The sequence below is a fragment of the Pan paniscus genome, chromosome 2 (assembly GCF_029289425.2).
Source record: "Pan paniscus chromosome 2, NHGRI_mPanPan1-v2.0_pri, whole genome shotgun sequence".
Classification (NCBI taxonomy): domain Eukaryota; kingdom Metazoa; phylum Chordata; class Mammalia; order Primates; family Hominidae; genus Pan; species Pan paniscus.
In genome coordinates this window covers 136,226,527-136,251,028 of record NC_085926.1, presented here as the reverse complement: position 1 = coordinate 136,251,028, position 24,502 = coordinate 136,226,527, and the positions used below count along the sequence as shown (strand labels likewise).

The window sequence follows — 24,502 nt, the reverse complement described above, 5'->3', positions numbered from 1 at the left end:
CATCTACTTGGGAGGCTGAGGCAGGAGAATCACTTGAACCTAGAAGGTGGAGGTTGCAGTGGGCCGAGATCGCACCATTGCACTCCAGCCTGGGCAACAAGGGTGAAACTCTGTCTCAAAAACAAACAAACAAACAAACAAAAAACCTCCCAACTTCAGTGTATTCCCTAAGGGTAAAAGAAGCCGTGAGTTTCTGAGCACTCACAGTGTGCCTGACACCAGACATAGTGATGGGTCTGACCCTGTGCTATAGGTCATCTGAGCCCTGTCTTAGATATAAGGAGACTGTGAGCCCAATCCTACACAGCTGGTAGACTAAGAATCAGGCTCTTCTGACCACAAAGCCTATACTCTTCTCCCATGCCAAGTGGCCTTGATGGACAAGTGTGTGTTTGGTGTTGGCGGAGCAGGGATAAGGTGAATAGGAGACGAGTGCTCATTCTAGTCACTGGGCCTGCGGCTGGAATTAGATCTTTTGGTGACCCTGAAGCACCAACCATGGGCTAGCAAAAGAACCTTGCCCCCATGACCCATGCTTATTCATTCCTCAAGCTGACCCTTATTCTGTGCCAAGTACAAGGCCTTTCTTCCCCTGGGCTGCCCATGATGTAATGCCAAAAACTTATACTCTGCTTTCAGAGTTTTCATGGACTTTACCAATCCAGGCCCAATCACTTCTCATCTTTACTCCTCCCTGCTACCCTGCTGTGGCTTGAATGTCTCCTCCAAAACTCACGTTGAAATTAATTGCTAGAGGTGGGGCCTTTCACAGCTGATTAATGCCATTGCTGTGGGAATGGGTTAGTATCACAGGGAGTGGGTTCCTAATAGAAAAGACGAGTTTGGTCCAATTTTCTCTCTGTCTCATGCTAGCTTCTGCCTGCCTTCTGCCATGGGAGGGCCCTCACCAGATGCCAGTGCCATGCTCTTCAACTCCCCAGCCTCCAGAACTGTGAGCCAAATAAATCTCTTTTCTTTGTAAATTACTCTATCTATGTTATTGTGTTATAGCAGCAGAGGGGTATGGACTAAAACACAGCCCTCCACACCTACCACATCCTCCAGCTTCATTAGGAGCTAGGCCTCATAAGGTTTTCTTCTCTGATACTTATAGTTCATTCCTTACATGGGCTCGCTCTTGCTATCTGGGGCTAGAAGAGAAGCTTCCAATCAATCTCCTTCCCATTAACGGCTGAACTTCTCCAAAAGTTGTCCATACTCAGCTAATGTGTTGGTTTCTGATAATGTTTGTTTTTCTCCCCTTAACTCTTACTCCGTTAAACTAAAGTTCAGCAGCTTTTAAACATTGTGGGCTGTAATCCATGGGAAGAAATAGGTTTTACACTGCAAACCAGAACACACACACACACAAACGCACACACACGAAACAAAATTTAATGCTAGCATGACCTACTAAATCAATTTTGTGCCCCATTAATGGATTGTAACCTACAGTTTGAAAAACATTGTTCCATTTTTTGACACCCAGAGCCTCAGGGTAGTGATAATGCAGCAGAAATTTGTCAAGGAAAAAAAAAAGTCAACTCTAAAATACTGAAACACATGCTAGAGACAACAATTTAAAAAGAAAAGTTTTGAGTTTCAAAAGCCCAGGCGATTTCCTCTTCTAGGTAGGATTTAGCAGGCTAACACTCCTACTGCAACAAAATGAGATGAGGCTCCCCAGCTGTTCACTCATCCCCAGGACATTTGTGAGTTTGGGGCACTTGCTGATAATCAAGTTTGCCTAGCAGGAGGACCTGTAATAGAGGAAAGGGAAACCAGCAAAGCTTTTAGTGACCACAGGTGCTAGAATGACAAATTAGAACATGGGAGCTTTAAACACAAAACCAATTTTCTGCACCTGACATTTGCTTAGTTCTGCACCTAGGAATGCATCTAAAAGCAGAATAGGGCCGGATGCAGTGGACCATGCCTGTAATCCCAGCACTTTGGGAGGCCGAGGCAGGAGGATCACTTGTGCCCAGGAGTTCAAGACCAACCTGGGCAACACAGGGATACTCCATGTCTACAAAGGAAAAAATAAAACTTAGCCAGATGTGGTTGTGTGCACCTGTGGTCCTAGCTACTCAGGAGGCTGACATGAAAGAATCACTTGGGCTGGGGAGGTCAAGACTACAGTGAGCTCTGATTGCACCAACTGCACTCCAGCCTGGGCAACAGAGCAAGACCCTGTTTCAAAAAAAAAAAAAAAGGTTGAAATATTCTACAGTCCCACAGTGCTTAGAAAACGAAAGTTTCCCAAGAAGGAAGGGCCTTCCCCAAACACAGAGCCAACTCCCACCTCAAGACATTGGCCAGATCTTGAAGCTCCATGGAGACAGAGTCTGGAAGCTGGACCAGGAACCTCTGAAAAGCAGAGCTGAATCTCCATAGTCTTTCATGGCTGAGGATCCAGAAACCTGGCAAGGCACTCACCCAAAATCCACATGTCAGGTATAGGGGCAAACCAGAGATAGACTTGAGATAGATAGATTCCAAAAACCAAAACCCAGTCCCAACCCACTTCAATCCTTCACTGGACTGATGTGATCATTCCTTACCCCCATCTGCTTAACAGAAGAAAGAGAGAACACTGTGTGGCAAATTATATCATCTGGAGTCTCTATGCCTCTTACATATAATGTCTACATATAGTAAAAAATAGACTTGTGAAAAGGCATGAAAATATCATTGGTAAGCAAGAGAAAAAAACAGACAATAGAAGAAGACACACAGATCATCCAGATGTTGTGATTGGTAGACAAGGCTTTAAAATAATTGACTGTGGAGGAACTGGAACTCTCACACATTGCAAGTAGAAGTATAAATTGGTATAGCCATGTATTATTGGTCAGAGTTTACTCAGGATACAGAAACCACACAATAATTTGGACAAGGATATTTTAATATAAAAAAATACTATGCGTAAGAGGGGATTACCTAGTAAAGGGAAAAGAAAACTCTAAAGAATACAATTACAGCAGATATAAGGGGCAGCCTCTAGGGCCGAGGCAGAGCACCCAAGGAAGGAAGAAACCTGGATGAGGTCCTCATCTTCACATTCTACCACCAGGCTAAGATCCATACCTTGCTGAAGATGGTAATGGATGACGGAGAAGTTCATTGCAGTTCTATGCAGATGTGATTCTGTATGAATCTACAATGGTAGGTACATGTCATTATACATTTGTCAAAACCCATAGAATTGTACAATACCAAGAGTGAACCTTAATATAAATTATTGACTTTGGGTGATTATGATGTGTCAATGTAAACTCAAATATAACACTCTGAAGGAAGATGTTGATAATCCAGGAGGCTATGCCTGTATGTGGGTAGGAGGTATATAGAAAATCTCTGCACCTTCCTCTCAATTTTGCTCTGAACTTAAAACTGCTCTTAAAAATTAAAAAAAAAAAAAAAAAAAAAAAAAAAGGCTGGGCATGGTGGTTCATGCCTGTAATCCCAGCCCTTTGGGAGGCCAAGGTGAGTGGATCACCTGAGGTCAGGAGTTCTAGACTAGCCAGGCCAACATGGTGAAACACCGTCTCTACTAAAAATACAAAAAAAAATTAGCTGGGTGTGGTGGCGCATGCCTGTAATCCCAGCTACTCGGGAGGCTGAGGCAGGAGAATCACTTGAACCCGGGAGGTGGAGGTTGCAGTGAGCCGAGATCACGCCACTGTACTCCAGCCTGGGTGACAAAACGAAACTCTGTCTCAAAAAAAAAAAAGAAAAGGAAAAGAAAAAAAAAAGCCAGAAGATCCTATGGACCTTGCAGTTAGCCTGGAAAAAATGTAGAATATCTGCAGGTAATATCAGCCTGATACCACCATACGTGTACATCCCTGCAGATGCCAGAGTAGACAGGTAATCCACCCACTGTGCACTGGCATTAGGTAAGTCCCTTATAACTGCAAGGTAACTCCAACAAAGGGGTGTGTTGGGGATGGGTGGTGAGAAACAGTAATTAACCAAGAAATTTCTGAATTTACTGATAGGAAATGGAACTAGCCATGGCTTAATTTGGGAAAGCAGGTGGGATGAGAGCTTTTTGGGGGTTTTTTTGTTTTTTTGTTTGTTTGTTTTTTTCCTGTCACCCAGGCTGGAGTGCAGTGGCGTGATCTCAGCTCACTGTAGCCTCCATCTCCCGGGTTCAAGAGGTTCTCCTGCCTCAGCTTCCCAAGTAGGCACATGCCACAACGCCTGGCTAATTTTTGTATTTTTAGTAGAGACAGGTTTTCACCATGTTAGCCAGGCTGGTCTTGAACTCCTAGCCTCAAGCTATCCACCCGCCTCGGCCTCCCAAAGTGCTGGGATTACGGGTGTGAGCCACAGCGCATGGCTGAGAGTTTCAAATAATGTTTAAGTGAATAGCATTGTTTGAGGTGGTGGATTTAGAAACAATCTTGATGCTGGCTGGGCGCGGTGGCTCATGCCTGTAATCCCAGCACTTTGGGAGGCCGAGGTGGGCGGATCACGAGGTCAGGAGATCAAGACCATCCTGGCTAACACAGTGAAACCCCGTCTCTACTAAAAATACAAACAAAATTAGCCGGGCGTGGTGGCGGGCGCCTGTAGTTCCAGCTACTCGCGAGGCTGAGGCAGGAGAATGGTGTGAACTCGGGAGGCGGAGCTTGCCGTGAGCCGAGATCGTGCCACTGCACTCCAGCCTGGGCGACAGAGCGAGACTTCATCTCAAAAGAAAAAAAAACAAAAGAAACAATCTTGATGCTTATCACTGGGGAGTGGATAGGGAAGATGTGGTGACTGCTTGCCATGAAGTACCAGGCAGCACCTGGACCAAATGTTCACACATAGCAACATGTATGGATCTTAAAAACACTGGATGGTTGAAAAAGAAAGAGAATGAGAAATAAAGTGTATAACACAATAATCCCTATGTAAATTTAAAACATATGCACATACAACAAAAAATGTTCTGCAAATACATATACAAACAAGGAAATACTTATTAGAAACATTAGAAGGTTTTCCTGTGGGGGATTAGTGCAGAATAAGAGTAGGAAAGGGGATTGTCTTAGCCTGGGTTCCTTAGAAAACGGACTGTGTAAAGTGCATTTACTAACACTTTATTGGAGGAAGGTACAATCCCAGGGCAGCAAAAGTGAGAGGAAAAGGGAGGTGAGGCAGGAAAGGTGGGGAAGCAAATGAAAGATGGCGCACTAACTAGGCTGACCATAACCTCATCCAAAAATGCAAGACATCTGGAACCACTGGGCACTGGAGTAGTTTCATTAGGGAGAGGAGTTTATCTCTTTCCTGTCTTATGTCTCTCATGGCTCAAAGTCCTTCCCAGGATGCACTCATTCCACTTCCAGGCTGTATCATCAGCTTCTCCAGGCAGCCACAGAGGGACCCAGATCCTGTGTAGTGGTGCTTTGCCCGCCTTAGGGGGTGGTGGGAATGCCCAGAGGTTCGTGGGTCTGATCAGCCAAGGCTTGTCGCCAGACCCGCTGCGACTCCTGCTTCAGCAAGAACAATGGAGGCCTTGCCAGGGCTGGGATCTCATCCTCGTGAAGGCTGGGACAGCTGGTGGTGTTAGGAGATGAGGTGTTGGTAGTAGCAGCTGTGGCTCAATTGCATAAGTGGCTCAAGGCCTGGGGAGCAGATGCGCCCAATAAATTGGGTCTGATACAATGCCTTTGCATGGATTCCATGCATAATTCTGCCCAAGGACACAGAGTGATCAGGGCAGACTTCCAGTACAGTATGTTCATTCCCCTGAAGCCGCAGGCTAAACCTGCATGTGGGCGGAGGTCCTAATTCTTAGACATCTTTGTCCAGATCCTACTCATGACTGGGCTCGGTTTTTCCCCCCATGCCTGTTCTCAGGAGCAAGTCTTCTCTAGGATTGTACAACTTCTCCCTTCATGCTGGGAAATAAAGCTGAAAAGGGAAGAGGACCCAGGCCCAGCCACTGAAGTGGACGCATATTCCAATTATGGCTACTATGTTTGGAGTATTAATAAACTGGCCATTTTTTCTGGTAACTAAATGACCTGGAGAGGCAGGAGCTGCAGTGGAGCAAAGAGCCCCCACGCCTCCTCCATGGTCTTAAGCACACTGCACATGTCCAGACCAGGGCAGACCTCCCAGAGCCTGAGCTTGTCACATCCAGGTATGGCACATGTGTGAGCCTTTGGGGCCAGTCACAGGCTATTTATTACTTGGCTCATTTTCCTGGAGTGTTGTTTTTACTCAATGAATTAAAAGAATAAAGTTTTGAAATTTTATTCTTGTCAGTGGTTTTGTTACATGCAGATACAAACCAAATCAAGCACCTCCTGTTTTTCTCTCAATCATTCCCATGTTTTTTTCATGAAATCCCAGAGTTCACATTCAGTGAGTGACGTAAAGACTTGGTAATTTGGAGTGCCCTGATGCTATGGTTTGGATGTGGTTTGTTTGGCTCCACCAAGTCTCATGTTGAAATTTGATCCCCAATGTTGAAGGTGAGGCCAGGTGAGAGGTGTTTGGATCACAGAGGCAGATTCCTGTGAATGGCCTAATGCCATCCTCAAGGGAATGAGTGAATTTTCACTCTTAGTTCCCATGAGAATTGGTTGTTGGAAAGAGCCCAGTACCTCCTCTGTGCTCTCTCTTGCTTTCTCTCTCACCATGTGATCTGCACATACCAGCTTCATTTTGCCTTCTGCCATGAGTGGAAGCAGCCTCAGGCCCTCATTAGATGCAGATGCTGGCACCATTCTCCTTGTAGAGTCTGCAGAATTGTGAGCCAAATAAACCTCCTTTCTTTATCAATGACTTGGCCTCAGGTATGAGCAACACAAAATGGACTAAGACTTCTGAGCACTTGCTGGTATTGGTTCTGTGGGCACACTCAAGTAAAAAGACATGTATAGGGTGGGTGACTGCTGGAGAATGAGTTACTGCTGTTGTCTCTGGCCCGCACAACTAGTACTGTACCTGGCTGGGGGTGGGAGGCGGCTAGCTTTTTGGATAGCAAATCTATGGTCATCTGAACTAAAATAACGAAACTATTCTGGTCAATTCCCCAATTTTTGGGGAGCTGGGTGAAAAGGACTATGGGTCTTTTAAGTAACTTACATTTACTCAAAATCTTACATTTTCAGGCTGGGCGTGGTGGCTCATGCCTGTAATCCCAGCACTCTGGGAGGCCGAGGTGGATGCATCACTTGAGGTCAAGAGTTCAGGACAGCCTGGCCAACATAGTGAAACCCCATCCGTACTAAAAAAAAACACAAAAATTAGCTGGGTGTGGTGGCATACACCTGTAGTCCCAGCTACTTGGGAAGGTGAGGCAGGAGAATCTCCCAGGAGTGGAGGTTGCAGTGAGCCGAGATCACACCACTGCACTCCAGCCTGGGCCACAGAGCAAGACTCTGTCTTGGGAAAAAAAAAAAAAAACTTAAATTTTTCAGAAACTTACATTTGATAAAAATGACAGTGTGGAGGGTAAAAAATCATTTTTAAAGCATCGGACATCTTTCTTCATTGAAAAAAAATCCTTTAATAACATTTCCTGGAAGCTGATAAAAAGCTGACCTTGGGCTAGGCATTGTGGCTCACACCTATAATCCCAGTAATATAGGAGTTATTAAGAAATTATTTTTAGGCAGGTAGAAAGGCTTGGTGGAATTTTCCTTTAATGAAAAGCAGTCCCCAAACCATATCTAGCAAAAAACATCCTGGAAGCTCAGACTGCAAGCATAGATATGCATATGTAAATGCAGGTGGCTAAGAGCCAGGTCCACCCAATATTGTGGTTCTCACTCGCTTTTCCTTGTTACCACATGTGCGGGTGTCACGGCACCATCCAGGTAAAACTAAGTGTCATAGTGACCCCCAGGTAGAAGCTGCATTTGCATAATAAAAGACCATGGCAGAAGAGTCAGTCTTTTCATGGGCTCTGTAAAATGGCACACCTGGTCAAACCAATCCCCTAGGCCCTATGTAAATCAATCAGTGCCTCCTCAATCCTCTTTACAAAACTGATCGCATTCCGCCCCAACCAAAGACCCCCTCTTGGGTGACCCGCTTTCTCAGTATGAGGAAGTTCTCTTTCTCCTCTTCTTTGTCTATTAAACTTTCCACTCCTAAACCCACTTCTCATGAGTGTCGGTGTCCTGAATTCTTTCTCGGCGTGAGACAAAGAACCACAGGTAAATCCCCAGACAACGGAGCTGTTTCACCAGCACTTTGGGAGGCCAAGGTGGGAGGACTGCTTGAGCCCAGGAGTTTGAGACTAGCCTGGACAACACAGCAAGACCCTGTCTCTACAAAAAATTTAAAAATTAGCTGGGAATGGTGTCATTTGCCTGTAGTCTCAGCTACTTGGGAGGCTGAGGTGAAAGGATTGCTTGAGTCCTGGAGTTTGAGGCTCAGTGAGCAATGATGATTGGGCCACTGCACTCCAGCCTGGGTGACAGAGTGAGACCTCAAAAAAAAAAAAAAAAAGCAGCAGCAGCTTAGGTAAGAGCCATTCCCTGCCATATGAACAATGTGGCCTCTCAACAGGAGATACTCACAATGACATTCTGCCACCCATAGCCTGGGGCCAGCTTCCTGAGCATCTCTCAGTAACCGAGCCCCAGTTTGTAAAACAATGGAAAAATGATCTTCATTTGTGGTCCCATGTTTTCATGAGTTTTAGTACTTGAAATATTGTAATACCAAGTCAAAGAAAAAAATTGCCTGGATGCTGAATTTGAAATGCAGGGCTTGCTTGCTCTAATTTAGCCCAATTTTCTGAAATCCAGTAGCATCATCCAGTAGCATCACGTCAAATGTCTTGACAAACAAGACAGTTAGAAAACACTTTTAAAATCCCTGATGGCTAGAATTTTAAAGTGTTATTTTTACATTAAAACAAATATGGATGTGGTATGTTGTATTCCATAAAATGCACACAAATCTTTGAGTTAAATATTAGTGATGTTTAGAGATCTCTAAATGCTTAAGGCCTTTTAGCATTAAGCCTTCAAATCTCCAGGGCAGCCATTCAGGAAACTTTGGGTGAAAACTGGAGGAGTGTGGTCCTTGATAATGAGGTCTTTGTAGCTTGACTGAAATCTAGCTCTGCCTCAAAAGTTTCCAGTGTATGGGCAAGGAGTTCTAATGGGAGGTTGGAAGAGCATGCTCTCTAGGAGGCTCAACAATCAAGGGCAAAGTTCATTACCTTTAGGGAGGTGTTAAGAACTGTAAATCATCTGAGATTTTACCCTCCTTGCAAGCTTACAAGTTATTCTTCCATAATCATGGATGCTGAAAGAATATATAAGTCGCTCCTGGGTCAGAGATGAAGGATAGTTTATTATTCAAAGCAATAGCAATAACCAAAGTATTAGCATTTTTGCATGGGTTTCCTGAACCGATTCCCATAGGACAATGCAGAGAGGGCCAGGTGACACCTGCACATGCAGCAGGTTGTGTTATAGGAGAAGAATCCTAGCTTCAAGAAACCAAAGCTTTTACACTGAAGAGTTAAGTATGCTTTCTACAGAAGGAGACATTATCTCTAACTTCCAAGGCTGTAAACAAACCTTTCCTTTGCTTTAGAAGGAGATACTACCTCTATCTTTCAAGGTTGTTCACTATATAAACGTTCCTGAAAAGGCTGTTGGGAATAAAGCAGTCAGTGCCTCTGCTTGAAAAATATGCAGATGCATGAGAGACCCATGGAGAAACATCGGTCAACAGGAGGGACCTATGGTCAGCTTCCTCTACAACATGTAGAAGTCTCCTTGTCATCTCCTCTGACTTCTCAGTAAGCATGAATGGTGGGCAGCATAGGGCTCATTCGTTCAGGTCATGATGGAAACCTGAGGTTCATTATAAAAGATTCACTAGGAAGTAGCTGGGACAACCTGCCCTACAGGGACTCACAATACAGATGAGCAGTTTGATTGTAACCTCCAATGACTACTACGACACGAAGAAAATGCAACACAGTCCAAGGCAGGTTGTTAGGCTCAGACTAGCTGCTTCCATTTTATGGCTCACTATCTTGTGTTTTCAAAGTTACCCTCACAATCAACAAAGAAACTACCAGCACTAATAAGTGAGTTTAGCAAGATCTCAGAGTACAAAGTCAATATAGAAAAAATCAGTTGTATTTCTATGTACTGGCAGCACAAAATTGGCAATAAATTTTGAAAGTCAATTTCATTAATAATAGCATAATAAATACAAATGACTTGCAAGATTGGTTTAACAACTATAAAACATTGCTGAAGTTAAAGAATAAATGGAACACACATCCTATTTATGGACTGGAGGACTCCGCATTATTAAGATGTCAATTCTTCCCAAGTCAATCTTTAGGTTCAATGCAATTTAATCAAATTTTCAAGAGGATTTTTAAAGACAGACATATTAACAGATTGACTCTAGGATTTGTATGAAAGTAAAAGAACTTAAAATAGACAAATTTTGAAAAAGAAAAACAAGGTTGGATGACTTAGATTACCTGATTTTAAGACTTACTATACAACTAGTAATCAAGTACTGGTATAAGGATGGTCAACTAGATCAGCGGAATAGACTAGAGAATCCTGAAGGAAACTCACACTTATATGGCCAGTTGGTTTTTGACAAAGACACCAAATCAATCCAGTGAAGTAAAGGAAAGTCTTCTCAACAAATGGTGCTTATGCAACCAGAAATCCATATGGGGAAATAAAAAACCTCATATCCCACTCAAATATTAATTTGAAACAAATGGTGATATACTGAGACCATGGAATACGAAGTAATAAAAAGGAATTAAAATATTGATCCACACAACAACTTGGATGAACCTCCTGGGGAGTTATGGCTTGCAATCCTTGGCTGGGAAGCTGCTGCCCAACGTATCTATACTGTGGAAAGGGGGCATGATACCTTCACAACAACAACAATAATACTGTTTTTTGGGGGGTTTTTGTTGTTGTTGTTTTTTGAGATGGAGTCTTGCTCAGTTGCCCAGGCTGGAGTGCAGTGGTGCAATCTCGGCTCATTGCAAGCTCTGCCTCCCGGGTTCAAGCCATTCTCCTGCCTCAGCCTCCCGAGTAGTTAGGACTACAGGCGCCCGCCACCACGCCCAGCTAATTTTTTTTTGTATTTTTAGTAGAGACGGGGTTTCATCATGTTAGCCAGGATGGTCTCGATCTCCTGACCTCGTGATCCACCCGCCTTGGCATCCCAAAGTGCTGGGATTGATTACAGGCGTAAGCCACTGCACCCGGCCAACAGTAATACTGGTTTTAATGTCAAGAAACTTTGAAACGCATTACCTCTCTCCACAACATTCCTGAAAGGTAGGTCTTATTTCCCTGTTTAAAGATGAGGAAACAAGCCGGGCATGGTGGTGGACACCTGCAGTCCCAGCTGCTTGGGAGGCTGAAGTGGGAGGACTGCTTGAGCCTAGGCATTCCAGGCACCTCGCAACATAACAAGACCCCATTTCTTATAAAAAAAAAAAATTTAAAGATGAGGAAACTAAGACTGACTGAATAAGCTGAAGTAGCTTCACCCAAGCTTAGACAGGTAGTAGGTGTATCTGTGATCCAGCCCACATCTGTCTGACCCTAAAGTTCCCAGTTCTACCACTCCCAGCTGCCTTCCTCAGAGCAAGGCACAGGAGGGACCTGCTGTTACTTGTGGAAAAAAGAAGACATTACACCTGGAAGGAGAGAGGAGTTAGGTTTGATGAAGATGTGTATATACATTCTTATGTTCTACGATGAAAAACGGGAAGGCATCCGAGGAAGCACAGCCTGCTTTGGTCTATGATTTCCTCTTAAAGTGAGGAGGGTCATTCTTGTTTTACAGAGTCACATCAGTTCTGAAGCATTTTGATAAAGAAAATGCTCCTAGTGTCCAATTTGGGTCTCAGAAGGGTTTCTTTTGAGTAAACCACCACCTTGTGGCAATAAACATGAGTTGCAGGAGGAAGAGTTTGGTTTTCAATCTTTTGAACTCTAAAACATCTCAGTAGCCCTTAAATTTAGTTAGCAGGTTTTGCATTAAAATAAAACAAAAAAGTACATCACTGAGGGAAGGGCTGATTAAAAATAGATACATTTGAAAAAATCTGACTTTTGGATAATAAATTAAAACACTGACCCAGCGGGGAGCAGTGGCTCATGCCTGTAATCCCAGCACTTTGGGAGGCTGAGGCAGGCGGATCATAAGGTCAAGAGATCTAGACCATCCTGGCCAACCAACGGGGTAAAACCCCATCTCTACTAAAAATACAAAAATTAGCTGGGCGTAGTGCCACATGCCTGTAGTCCCAGCTACTCGGGAGGCTGAGGCAGGAGAATTGCTTGAACTCGGGAGGCGGAGGTTGCAGTGAGCTGCGATCACGCCACTGCACTCCAGCCCAGGTGACAGAGCAAGACTCTGTCTCAAAAAAAACCCAAAAAAAACAAAAACAACAACAACAAAAAAAACCATTCACCCGTGTCACAAAACATGTAAAAGATGGAAGCTTTATTAAAAAGCAGGAGTGGCCCAAGGTGATTCATTTGGGAAAAAACTGATGAGGTTCCATGTTGTCCAAACTGCAATTTTTTTTTTCTTTGAGATGGAGTCTTGTTCTGTCACCCAGGCTGGAGTGCAGTGGCACGGTCTTGGCTCACTGCAACCTCCGTCTTCCGGGTTCAAGTGATTCTCCTGCCTCAGCCTCCCAAGTAGCTGGGATTATAGGCATGCACCACCATGCCCAGCTATTTGATACTTTTTTTTAGTAGAGACAGGGTTTCACCATGTTGGCCAGGCTCCTGCCCTCAAGTGATCCACCTGCCTCGGCCTCCCAGAGTGCTGGGATTACAGGCATGAGCTACTGCACCCTACCCAAACTGTACACTTTTGAAAGTGAGAGGGGTTGCTATTAATAATTGCATGGGACAACAGGTGAAAAGTGGGGGTGTCCCAGGCAAACTGTGACATGTGGTTTACCTAAATTTGTTTCTGAGGTTTAGCCTGGCAAAGATGTGAGTACATTTTGTAATAGAGACCACATGGTAAGAAATTTAACCCTTTCAGAAAGAATAAATGTCACTATCTTTCCATGTGCTGGCAAGAGGAATTTAGCATCTGATTTGAATTTTATTTTGGAAACTAAATTCTAAGGGAGATTCCACACCATTCAAGAGCTTCAGCAACCACCACCTTGTGGCAATGAACATGATTTGCATCTAGTCAACTCAGTTTGCAATGTGGTGTCTTAAGGACTGCCTGTGGCTCTGTGTAATATTATCATGGAACTGAATATTGCCATGGGACTGAATGCAAGAAAAGAGTAGGTGGATTCGGAGCTGGAGTGGGAGAAGGTAGGATGACAGGTAGGAAGATGTTCGGTCTCCAGTATACCCATCGCCCTGTACTTCACAGAGGGTTGCTGGGTACCTCATGGCCAAACAGGGTATCAGCACTCCCTGGATGGAAATCATGTGGTGTATGCTTCACTTGGGAAGAATTGATATCTTAACAATATTAATTCTTCCTATCCATGAACATGGAATATTTCTTCATTTATTTAAATCTGTGAGATCTCTTTCATCAGCTGTGATTGATTCCTAGTTTAATTCTATTGTAGTCAGAGAACAGACTTTGTTCTATCCTTTTAAATTTGTTAAGCTATGTTTTAGGGCCTAGATTGTGGTCTATCTCAGTGAATGTCCCATGTGAGCTTGAGAAAGAATCTATATTCCGCTGTTGTTGAGCTAAATATTGTATAAATGTCAATTAGATCAATTTCATATATTTTTTTCAGTTCAACTATATCCTTGCTCATTTGCTTCTGCTGGATGTATTAATTACTTTTTAAAAATGGTATGAAAGCATTCTATTATAATACTGAGTTTACCTATTTTTCCTTGCAGTTTTATCTTCTTTTGCCTCACATATTTCGGTGCTCTGTTTTTAAGTACATACATATTAAGTATTGTTATGTCTTCCCAAATAACTGATCCCTTTAACTTTATGTAATGTCCCTGTTTATACCTGATAAATTTCCTTGTTCTGAAGTCTGCTTTTCTTGAAATTAACATACCTACTTCAGCTATTTTTTTAATTAGTGTCAGCTTGGTATAGCTTTCTCTATCCTTTTGCTTTTAATGTATTTTCTTGTAGATAACACACGATTGGGCTTTGTTTTTGAAATCCATTCTGACAATCTCTTTTTTAATTGGTGTAATCAGATTATTCACATTTAAAGTGGTTATTGATACAGTTGGATTAATATCTACAATGTCTGTAACTGTTTTGTATGTGTCTCACTTGACTTTCATATCTAATTTTGAATTTGTAATTTCATATTCTTTGCCTTAAAGAGAACGCTTGCAGACCCCTCAAAACCTGGAGACACCCCCCACCTTGCACACATTATACCGGTATGTGATGGTAGAAAAGCTGCACATCAGTCTTGGCAGGCAGGGCAGGAGGGATGCAGGGATTCACAGATGCGACTGTGCAACGCACAGATGCACTGGGTCTTTGCTTGGTGGGTTCAAACCTCCAGACGCTGACAAACGCTGCAGCCAATGAGTGGGTTCCTATGGTCCGATATGGAGGGCAAGGGGCGGGACTCCCTCCTGCCTCTCCCTGGCTGGGTTCAGAGCCTCCGCGGAGAGACTGCGTTGGGCCCAGAGTGGGCGTGGCTTACGTGTCCGCCGGCTTTCCTGGCAGGCCTGGCGGGGGGGCCAGGTTGCCATGACGACCGCGGCTAGGTCGCTGCAGACTCGGTTGGTGACTCCGGGCGCGTCGAAGATCTTGTACCTGTCGTTCGCAGTGGCTCAGTTTCCCAGTAATCCATAAGAACAGCAGGGATAACAGGGTCCCATGTCGTTTTTTTTGTCAGAATTCCTCGACTGGCGACCCTGTGCCCGACAGGCTGCACCGCGCCCGGCGCACTGACTCCGGCCTCTGCGCGCGCCCCCTGGCCGGCTCCGGGGTGGGGAGGGGGCTTCGCACATCCCCAGAAAACCGCCCGGCGAGCCACGAGCCCGTGGACTGCAGGCTCCGCTTCCTCGTGGGGTGTTCACTTTGTATCAGTGTGTTGATTTGCCGCCAGTTAGAAGCACCTTAAAAAGGGGCCGGGGGCCGTAGGAGGGGGGCTTGTCTGAAGGAGGCTCTGGGCTTGCTGATCCACGCAGCAGTTTGTCGCGAGGCTGCGGGGGAACGGCCCACGGCCGCGGTAACAGGGCTTCGTCTTCTTTACAGAGCCATGGGCAGCAGGAAGAAGGAAATTGCCCTGCAGGTAAGCCTCAAGGGGCGCTAGCTTCCAGCTCTGGGTTGGGCTCGGGGAAGAGGAGGGTGATTAGAGCGGGGTTGCAGTATAAAAGTGACATTCTGTTTGCCAGCAGTACGTGACAGTGTTCTCAAACTTGAGTGATGTACCCTTCCGTCTTAAAGGGACAAAACTTATCTTGGAACCCCAGTGATGACAAATTTTATGCAAACAAAATTAATGCAAACAAAACTGAGTAGAAGCTGTTTATATTTATAGTGCTTATACAACCATAAAACCTAAACATGCATTAAATAAAACTACAAACCAAGAAAATACGAATCAACATAACTCGATGTGACCGTTATTTTGTTCTTGTTGAAATACAACTGCAGCTTGCACAGAGAATACAGTATAGGTTCTTTTGACTTTGGGCATGAGTCTGTAACTGTGTGCTTTGTGGAGACCCAGTTATCCCACCACTGTTCTCATCAAATTTCACTTATTAACAAATGTGTTTTGAGATATATTATGTGCTGGACATTTGTTATATAGAGTGCCTTACTTCATTTGCATGTGGGACAAGTGAATTCAGAAGCCAGCAACTGCTCTTCTTCTTGGTCCTGGACAATAGACAGTGGTTGATTCTGAAGTGATGGTAAAAACATGCAGGCATAGACCCTGGAATTAAGAGAGAGTGCTTGGTCATAAGGAGATCAGCTGGATGATCTGCAACATGGGAACATTTTAAAACGAACTTAAAATGCCTCATCATCAGCTGGCCCCAGTAAGATGCATACCAAGGCTACAGAGCCTCCTAGATAATAGAGCATTAGTGGTTTTGAGACATCTGGTTTCTCTCTTATTGTCCTCAGTAGGACCAGCAGTTTGCATGTGGATTTCAAAAGCCTAGTGGTTTAAAAAAGAGGAAAGGGGAAAGCAGCATCATTCTAAGGGTACCCCATGCTGGGGGTGGGAGGGGTGTGGGGTGGGGTGGGGTGGGATTTTTAGACTGGAAGTCAGAAGACCTGATGTAGTTCTTGTGTCCCCTATAGCCAACTGTGTCTTTGACTATGTCACATAACCTCTCCAGGCTATAGCTTGCCCATCTATGGAATGAGGATGTTGTGTGAATTATCCCTAAGGGCCTTCTTCCAGCCTTGATATTCTAGGATTCTAGAGTCAGAAGCCACTTCATACGTGAATGTTCTGGTTGAAGTAAATTCTGATCAACTGGTCCTACCATTCATTGCTGTGTGACTCATTTCCTCAACTCTCTGGCCTCCGTATCCTTTACGTGACAGGAGGGATGATACCTGTCCTGTAACGCCTGCAGAGCTGTGATGAGACTCCTTTAGACACTTCCTGGCTGGTATGATGTTGTCTGTGGTGTCTCTAATGTTATTGCCCCATATTATGGTCATTTCATGTGTTGATGCCCTAGAACTCCTATGGGGGTAATAACTTTTGTTAGCAATGTTGTTATTTTTTCATGTGTATTACTCAGAGCTCTGAGTACAATGCAGTACTCAAAGTAAGTGCTCCCTCCTGCTGAAAGGAGGAGAGCGAGCAGCCTCCCCTCCCGTCTTCTACTGAGGCATCTGTGTAAAGGTCACCTCTCTATAAGGTAAACCCCTTGAAAGCAGTGCCTAAAGTTGGCCAACCCAGGAACCTTGTCCTCTCTCTCAGCAAGGTTATTCAGGGTTCTCTTTATAACTGAGACAGGCAGAAATCACAGGACATCAAGGGACAGTCTGGGTAAAAGGTGCCACACATTCCCTATTCATTCCCTACCAAATGCAGGCTTAGTGAAGTCCGGATAGTTCCCACACTGTTCCACTCTTGCCTGGCTCCCAGGGCTGAGATTCTTCAACTGCCCAGAGTCCTGGCCCCAGAGCTGGTGGGACTCACTCCATGACAGGGGTGGGCCACAGAGAGTTGCTGGTGACTTAAGTCTGAGCCTCTGGGTAGGGGTGTGGGGCCCTTCTGAACGCTTCTATCACCTTCCTCAGGACTGTAGTTGTGGGCCCAGGGTTATGTCAGTCCAACTCTCTTATTTCATTTAAGACATCAAGAAGACTTTTCTGGGTTTCTTTTTCTTCTACTTTTCATTGAAACAAAAAAAGTAAGGACTATGCTTCCTTAAAAGAGAGACTTTTTTTTTTTTTTTTTTTTTTGAGACAGTTTCATTCTGTCCTGTCGCCCAGGCTGGAATGCAGTGGCATGATCTCATCTCAGTGCAACCTCCACCTCTCAGGTTCAAGCAGTTCTCATGTCTCAGTCTCCTGAGTAGCTGGTAAAACAGGTATGTGCCACCACGCCCGGCCAACTTTTGTATTTTTTTTTTTTTTTTTTTTTTTTTTTTTTAGTATTGGCAGGGTTTCACCATGTTGGCCAGGCAGGTCTCAAACTTCTGGCCTCAAGTGATCTGCCCGCCCTGGCCTCCAAAAGTGTTGGGATTACAGGCATGAGCAACCACGTTTGGCCAAAAAAGGGACTTTTAATAGAGGATTAGCAATTGTTACATGTTTCTTGCCCTTATTGCCAATAATGCATCCTATCTTTTTTAAAGGGACACAGACCTTAGCATACCTGTATTAAGAACAATAGTAGGCCAGGCGTGCTGGCTCATGCCTGTAATCCCAGCACTTTGGAAGGCCGAGGCAGGCAGATTACTTGAGGTCAGGGGTTCACGACCAGCCTGGCCAACATGGTGAAACCCTGTCTCTACTAAAAATACAAAAAATTACCCGGGTGTGGTAGCGGGCACTTGTAATCCCAGCTACTTGGGAGGCTGAGGCAGGAGAATCTCTTGAACCCAGGAGGCAGAGGTTGCAGTGAGCCATGATCATGCCACTGCACTCCAGACTGGGTGACAGAGTGAGACTGTGTCTCAAAAAAGACAAACAAAAAACCCAGTAGTAATTTTTGTGGTCTTTTAATTTATATAGTTTCAAAGTAGCTCACCACAAAAATATGTTAATTACGAAGGAAAAGAGAATAATTTTACAGACAACAGGCCTGACAGACCATGTTAATCCAGTGATCAAAGTGAACATCAGTAACAGGCAGATGGAAATTGTGTCTCATCTGCTAGGGAGTAGTGAGAGGAATGATCTTCAGCTTCTCCAACACTCCAACCAGTCCAGCCAATTTCAACCAGTCCAAACATGCACAGTCTGAATCCAATCAGGAGGAAACATCAGATATGCCCCAACTGAGGGACATTCTACAAAATACCTGGCATGTAGTTTTCCAAAGTGTCAACATTGTGAAAAGAAGAGAAAGACTAAAGAACTATTCCAGACTAAAAAGACTTGACAAATAAATCTAGCACACATTTCTGATTAGCTCCTTTGATACTCAGGACATTATGGGATAAATAGGAAAACTTGCACTCTATCTAAGGATTAAATGTTCACAATATGTCAGTGTTTTTTTTCCCCTGATTTTGATTATTGTATTGTGTTATATAGGAATAATATATTCAGGAGTAATAAGATAACAAGCTGTAATTTGCTTGCAAATACCCCCCAAAAAAATCCCTAAATCTTTATACTGTACTTGCATACTTTCTCTAAGTTTGAAATTATTTCAAAGTAAAAAACATTATACAGAAATGTTTACTATTGGCCAGATATGGTGGCTCATGCCTGTAATCCCAGCACTTTGGGAGGCCGAGGTGGGCAGAACACTTGAGGTCAGGAGTTCGAGACCAGCCTGGCCAACATGGTGGAACCCCGTCTCAACTAAAAATACAAAAATGGCCAGGTGTAGTGGCATGTGCCTATAATCCCAGCTCCTCAGGAGGCTGAAGCATAAGAATCGCTTGAACCTGGGAGGCAGAGCAGAGGTTGCAGTGAGCTGAGATTGCACCTCTGCACTCCAGCCTGGGTGACAGAGCAAGACTCCATCTCAAAAAAAAAAAAAAAAAAAGAAATTTTTACTGTTAATAAAGAGCGACAATATGTATTTCTCCTTGTATTTCATATTTATAAAACCAGAACTCTGTGGATAAGAAAAAAAATGTGAGTGAATGGCAATAAATTCAACTTAATTCTGATACTGAGTGAAAACACAAATTTCAAAATGAAACCTACAGTTTGATATATTTATGTACATTTTAAGGACACAAAAACAATTTATATATTGTTCCTGGACAAATAACATGTAAAATTATTTTTTAAATGCCTGAGACTAGTACACATCATTCTTAGGATAGTGTTTTTTTCTGGGTAGGGAAGAAGGGAGAGAAGGAAGGAGAAAAGAAGATGGGGGAGAGGATAACTTGAACTGTACTTGTAAGTATTTCAGAGATAGAAAGAGAGAAATCTAGAGCAAATAGATTGAATTGTTTCCCTGCCTGAGCCCTCAGTAATACGGCATTTGATCCTCTTTGGCTTTAGGTCAACATCAGCACCCAAGAGCTTTGGGAGGAAATGCTCAGTTCCAAAGGACTAACTGGTAATTCAAAGTAAAATAACTTTTTAGATCCATTCTTTTCTAAATTATTAAATGGTGTGATGAACCATGAAGAGAAGGACTTCAATGAACACCACTTTCCTATTACCTTGAGCCTCATAAAAAACCAGGTGATGTGTGTGTGTGTGTGTGTGTATCTGGCTTGAATATCAGTAAATTCAGTTCAGGAAATGAGTCAGTACTTAGGGTTGTTTGGTGTTAAAAGTAACAGAAAACCTCTTCTAATTACTTCAGGCACTAAAGGAGAATGCATTGGAAGGAATACAGGGATCTCTTGGAACTCAAAGGATGGAAGGAGAGCCAGGCATCACTGGGACTTGAACCTGGGACTGCAGTCATTAGGAAACAGCAGGCCACTGTCTATGGGCCTCCTCATCCCTATCCTCCTGGCATCAGTTATTTGTTGCACTTAGCAATTTACCCAGAAACTTAGTGCTTTACAACAACAAACATTGATTATCCCAGTTTCTGTGGGTCAGGAGTCCAGGTATAGCTTAGTTGGATACCTCTGGCTCAGAGTGTCTCACCACGGTAGTTAAGGTGTCAGACGGGATCTCAAGGCTCAATGAGGAGCAGATTTGCTTCCAAGTTCTTTTGTGTGGCTGTTGGCAGACCTAAGAAGATCCACTTCCAAGCTCACTCATGAGGCTGTGGGTAGGAAGGATTTAAGTCCTCACTGGCTGTTGGCCAGAGACATTAACTTCTTGCCATTGGTTTCTCCATGAGGCTACTCACAACCTGGTAACTTGCTTCCCCTAGGACAGGGCTCTAAGAGAGGGCACAAGTTGGAAGTCACAGCCTTTTGTTAGCCTAATCTTGAAAGTGATATCCCATTGCTTTTGCCATACTCTGCTCATTAGAAGCTGGTCACTAGGTCCAGCCCACACTCCAGGGCAGGGGATTACACAAGTACGTGAGGACCAGGAGGTGGGGATCATTAGAGACATCTGAGAGGCTGCCTACCACCTACTGTCACCCACTCTTTACTTCTCTTTCTCATTCACTGCAGATATCTCTGTGCTCTGTTACTCTGTGTGCCTGCTCAATTTTTCTCTCTGTGAATATACCTGCTCAGTGTGCTTGTATCTGATCTTAGCCTTGCCCATTACCACCCGCTCCACCAAATGACTTCAGCATTCAAGCCCATTCAAGCCAGATGGGATATCATGGCCCATCACCAACTGTAGAAATCTTTCTTATTCCCAGACCCAGTGCAAAATTAGCCTCCTCATATGAAATCTTTCTGGAACCTCTGTGTGGTCATGTCCCTCCTGGGAGCTCTTAGGGCACTTGGGGTGAGACTCTGTCTCAATCCCTCCAGCACACACCCCACTTGCTGCGGCCCCTGTAGGGAAAGACCATCACAGCTTTTCTCCTAGACTCTAAACACAACAGCATTGCTTTTTCTTCTTCTTCTTTTTTTTTTTTTTTTTGAGACGGAGTCACCCAGGCTGGAGTGCAGTGATGCAATCTCGGCTCACTGCAACCTCCGTCTCTGGGGTTCAAGTGATTCTCCTGCCTCAGCCTCCCAAGTAGCTGGGATTACAGGCACGTTCTATCACACCCAGCTAATTTTTGTATTTTCAGTAGAGATGGGGTTTCACTGTCTTGGCCAGGCTGATCTCAAACTCCTGACCTCAAATGATCTGCCCACCCAGGCCTCCCAAAGTGCTGGGATTAAGGCGTGAGCCAGCACACCCGGCCAGCATTGGCTTTTTAATCTCACATCTGTAGTAGACTTGCCTGGGACTGAGGCCAAGAGGGTACTAGATAAATGCTGATCCAGTTGTGTGGGTGTCAGTATTGCCACACTCTACTGTTTGGGGGATTATAAAGCCTTTTTGATGGTGCCAAGGCTTAACCATTTTGTCCATGTGTCTTGTCTGGGCAACTGGAACATGGCTCCAGGTGAAAAAAATCATTATTTCTATTTCTTTAACAACTGTGAAAAAACCACCATGCCTTAATTTTTTGAGAATGTATCATGTGCCAGCCACCTTACTAAGCACCCTATGTGATAGTAGCTAACATCCAGTGAGCACTGACCCTCTGCCAAGCCTGGTCTAAATGGTTCAAGGGCCTCTGTTAACTGAAGGCAGCAGGGCCTCCTCTTTGCTCCTTCTCATCAGGCAGTCTAGAGGAATATATAGATATGGAGCATATAAATACATAGATATGTGTTTTTTCTCTCTCCAGCCAGCAGAAATTTGCTTCCAAAGTGAACCACCAGTATCTTGGAAATCTTGCCTTCTGCTGGCTCATTTTCACCTGCTTTCAACATGCCAAAGTCCCTTCAGACCTACACATGCATGCACAGACACACACACACACACACACACACACCTTTTTCTTGTCTCTGCCATTCCTTCCATGTGGCTTCTCTGTTTTGCTTCCTCTCACTCAGAGTCAAATCAAACACTTCCTCTCTGGTCCCTCCCACCCCCTACCCCCCACCCCCGCTTCCTCCATAACTTTGTGAAGGTGCCTTTGTGCCTACCACTCCTCACAGAGCCAGGGCGTCCAAGAGGGAGGGAGAAGCTAGTAGAAATGGCAGGTGCACTATCAATACAAATACAGCACAGAGAGTTTAGGCTAATTGAGCCCCAGCTTTTTTCCTTTGGGATTTAAACCTGCCCTTTTCAGTGGGCCTGTGTACAGGGCCCTCTAAGTCTTCAGGGACATTTTCCTGGCTTGACCCAAATGCCCTTTTTGGCCTTCACCCAAATAACTGTAGTAGGTTGAAATTAAAAAAAACAAAATCTGTCAATTGTGAAACTCTTTTCTTCAGAAAAGCCCAGAACTTTATCCTCTACCTGGATGCTGTGGAACCCAAATCCCACTCTCCTGCCCCTCCTCTCCTGCTTGGATGTCTGGTTGCCTTTATGATCACTTGTCTTTGATTTTCTGGTTGGTACTGAAAACCCAGCCTGTTTAGAGTTGAGTTTGTTCTCCTTTCCCCTTCAACAATCTCTCCCCACCCCTCGCTAGTTCTTTTTCTCTGCCAGGCTCAAAGGTGAAGTCCTTTTCACACCATCTTCATTTTCATCCCTAGTATTTTGCCTACATTCTTTTCATTCTATCCTCTGCCACCCCTGTGTCTGGCTTCCTCATCCCTCCTATACCCAGCTTGGTTCTCACATTCTGCAAAATTGTGCTACATGGCTAAACCAATGAACACTGCTGAATTCATGCGTCTTGCTTCTTCCCTGGAGCAGTTGAAAGAGCATGGGCTATGGCATCAGGCAACACAGGATTTAAAACTTGATTCTGCTGTACTGTGGTTTAAATGTGTCCCCCTTCAAAATTCAGGTGTTGAAACTGAATGGCCAAAGTAATGGTTTTAAGAGGTGGGGCCTTTAAAAGGGGAGTAGTGCCCTTCATGAGTGGCATTAAGTGCCCTTATAAAAGGGTTTGATGGAAGGAGTTTATTCCTTTTGCCCTTGACTTCCATCATGTGAGGATACAGTATAATTCTCCTCCAGAGGATGCAGCCCTTACCTGACCACCAAACCTGCTGGCACCTTGATCTTGGACTTGCTAGCCTCCAGAACTGTGATAAATAAGTTTCTGTTCATTATAAACTGCCCAGCCTGTAGTGTCCCATTATAGCAGCATAAATGGACTAAGGTATACTGCTTGAAAATTTGCTTTCTTACCTTAGGTCCATGACTTCACCTCTTTGAACTTCAGTTTCCTCATCTGTATAGTGCAATAATGATATCCATCTCACTGGGCTTTTTAGAGAAAAGCAAAGTGCACCTGCCCTCTTGCAGCTAAAGCAGAATAGCTTAGTCTGTTTATGCTGCTGTAACAGGACACTACAGATAGGTAGTATATAAAGAACAGAAATTTATTTCTTACAATTCTGGATGCAGGCAAGTCCAAGATATTAGCTCCCTCTTCTAATACTTACTGTGAATCCTCATTGCCTAGTGATTCAGGATAGAGCTTCTCAAGCCCCACATTCCAGATTCCTCCAGTGATCCCTGCCACCACTTCCTACCACACCATCTCGGGCAGGTCTGGTCCAGCAGGCTGCCCAGGAGTCCCTGAGTCTGCCACCTGTGCCTGGCTGCCCATCCTTTGCACCACAGTCTCCCTCTCTGCCCATTCAAGCCTGGGCTCTCTACAATGCCCAGTGCAGGTCACCTCTTCATGGGAAGCCTTCCTTCCCTGGTTACTATAGAACAGTGTTAGTACAGTGCCACCAGTTTCTATACTAACTTTAGTCATGACAATTTATATTGTGTTATATTAATAGTTCTCACTTGATGGGAAAATTTTGAAATGTGAATCTGCAATAAGTAAAATCACAAATTGCACACTATTAAAATTGGCAGAGCTAATCAATTATTAGCAATTTTGACACTATCTCCCTGTGACTATGCTACTCTAGCGGTTGAACAGAAATGCTCACCTGTGTGGAACAGGCATGAACTCTGGGAGTGTTGAGGCATTTTGGCAGATATCCCTCCTCTAAAATATGGCCACTGGTATGTCACCATCTAGCCCTTGCTGCTGCTTCATGGTCGCGTGGGGCAGGTCCTGCACAAATCCAGTAGACAGGAGTTGGCTTGGTTTGCTTAGCTTCCTGTCGATCACATGGTTCACAACACTCAGATGAGAGGGTTCCCTTACATCCAGCCCTGACATGTACTATAGATTGGGACTAAAGAAGAAAAAGGTATCCAAGTTTCTCTCTAGCTCTCTATCAGGCTCACTTTCTGGGAGAAAAATGTTGATTTTTCTAAAGTAGATAAAACTCTGCTCCACCCAAAGAAAGTGGCTTTTAATTCA

At 44.2% G+C, this 24,502-nt stretch overlaps 1 protein-coding gene across 11 annotated transcripts in view; it reads left to right on the top strand.

Annotated features, from left to right (window-relative positions):
• Nucleotides 1-9,288: 9,288 nt before the first annotated feature.
• The window catches only part of NME9 (NME/NM23 family member 9), a 59,507-nt gene continuing 44,293 nt past the window's right edge, over nt 9,289-24,502 (top strand). For 2 of the 11 annotated variants that reach the window (XM_034957480.3, XM_034957475.3), the window contains exons 1-3: nt 9,296-14,738; nt 15,217-15,253; nt 19,630-19,687. In XM_034957480.3, the coding sequence (XP_034813371.1) occupies nt 14,707-14,738; nt 15,217-15,253; nt 19,630-19,687 (127 nt within the window). In that variant the 5' untranslated portion in view covers nt 9,296-14,706. Of the gene's footprint in view, nt 15,254-16,527; nt 16,596-17,407; nt 17,529-18,644; nt 19,525-19,629; nt 19,688-24,502 lie in introns of those variants that run through there. The other 9 variants (XM_055110525.2, XM_063602953.1, XM_063602952.1 and 6 more) reach the window with 9 other exon arrangements.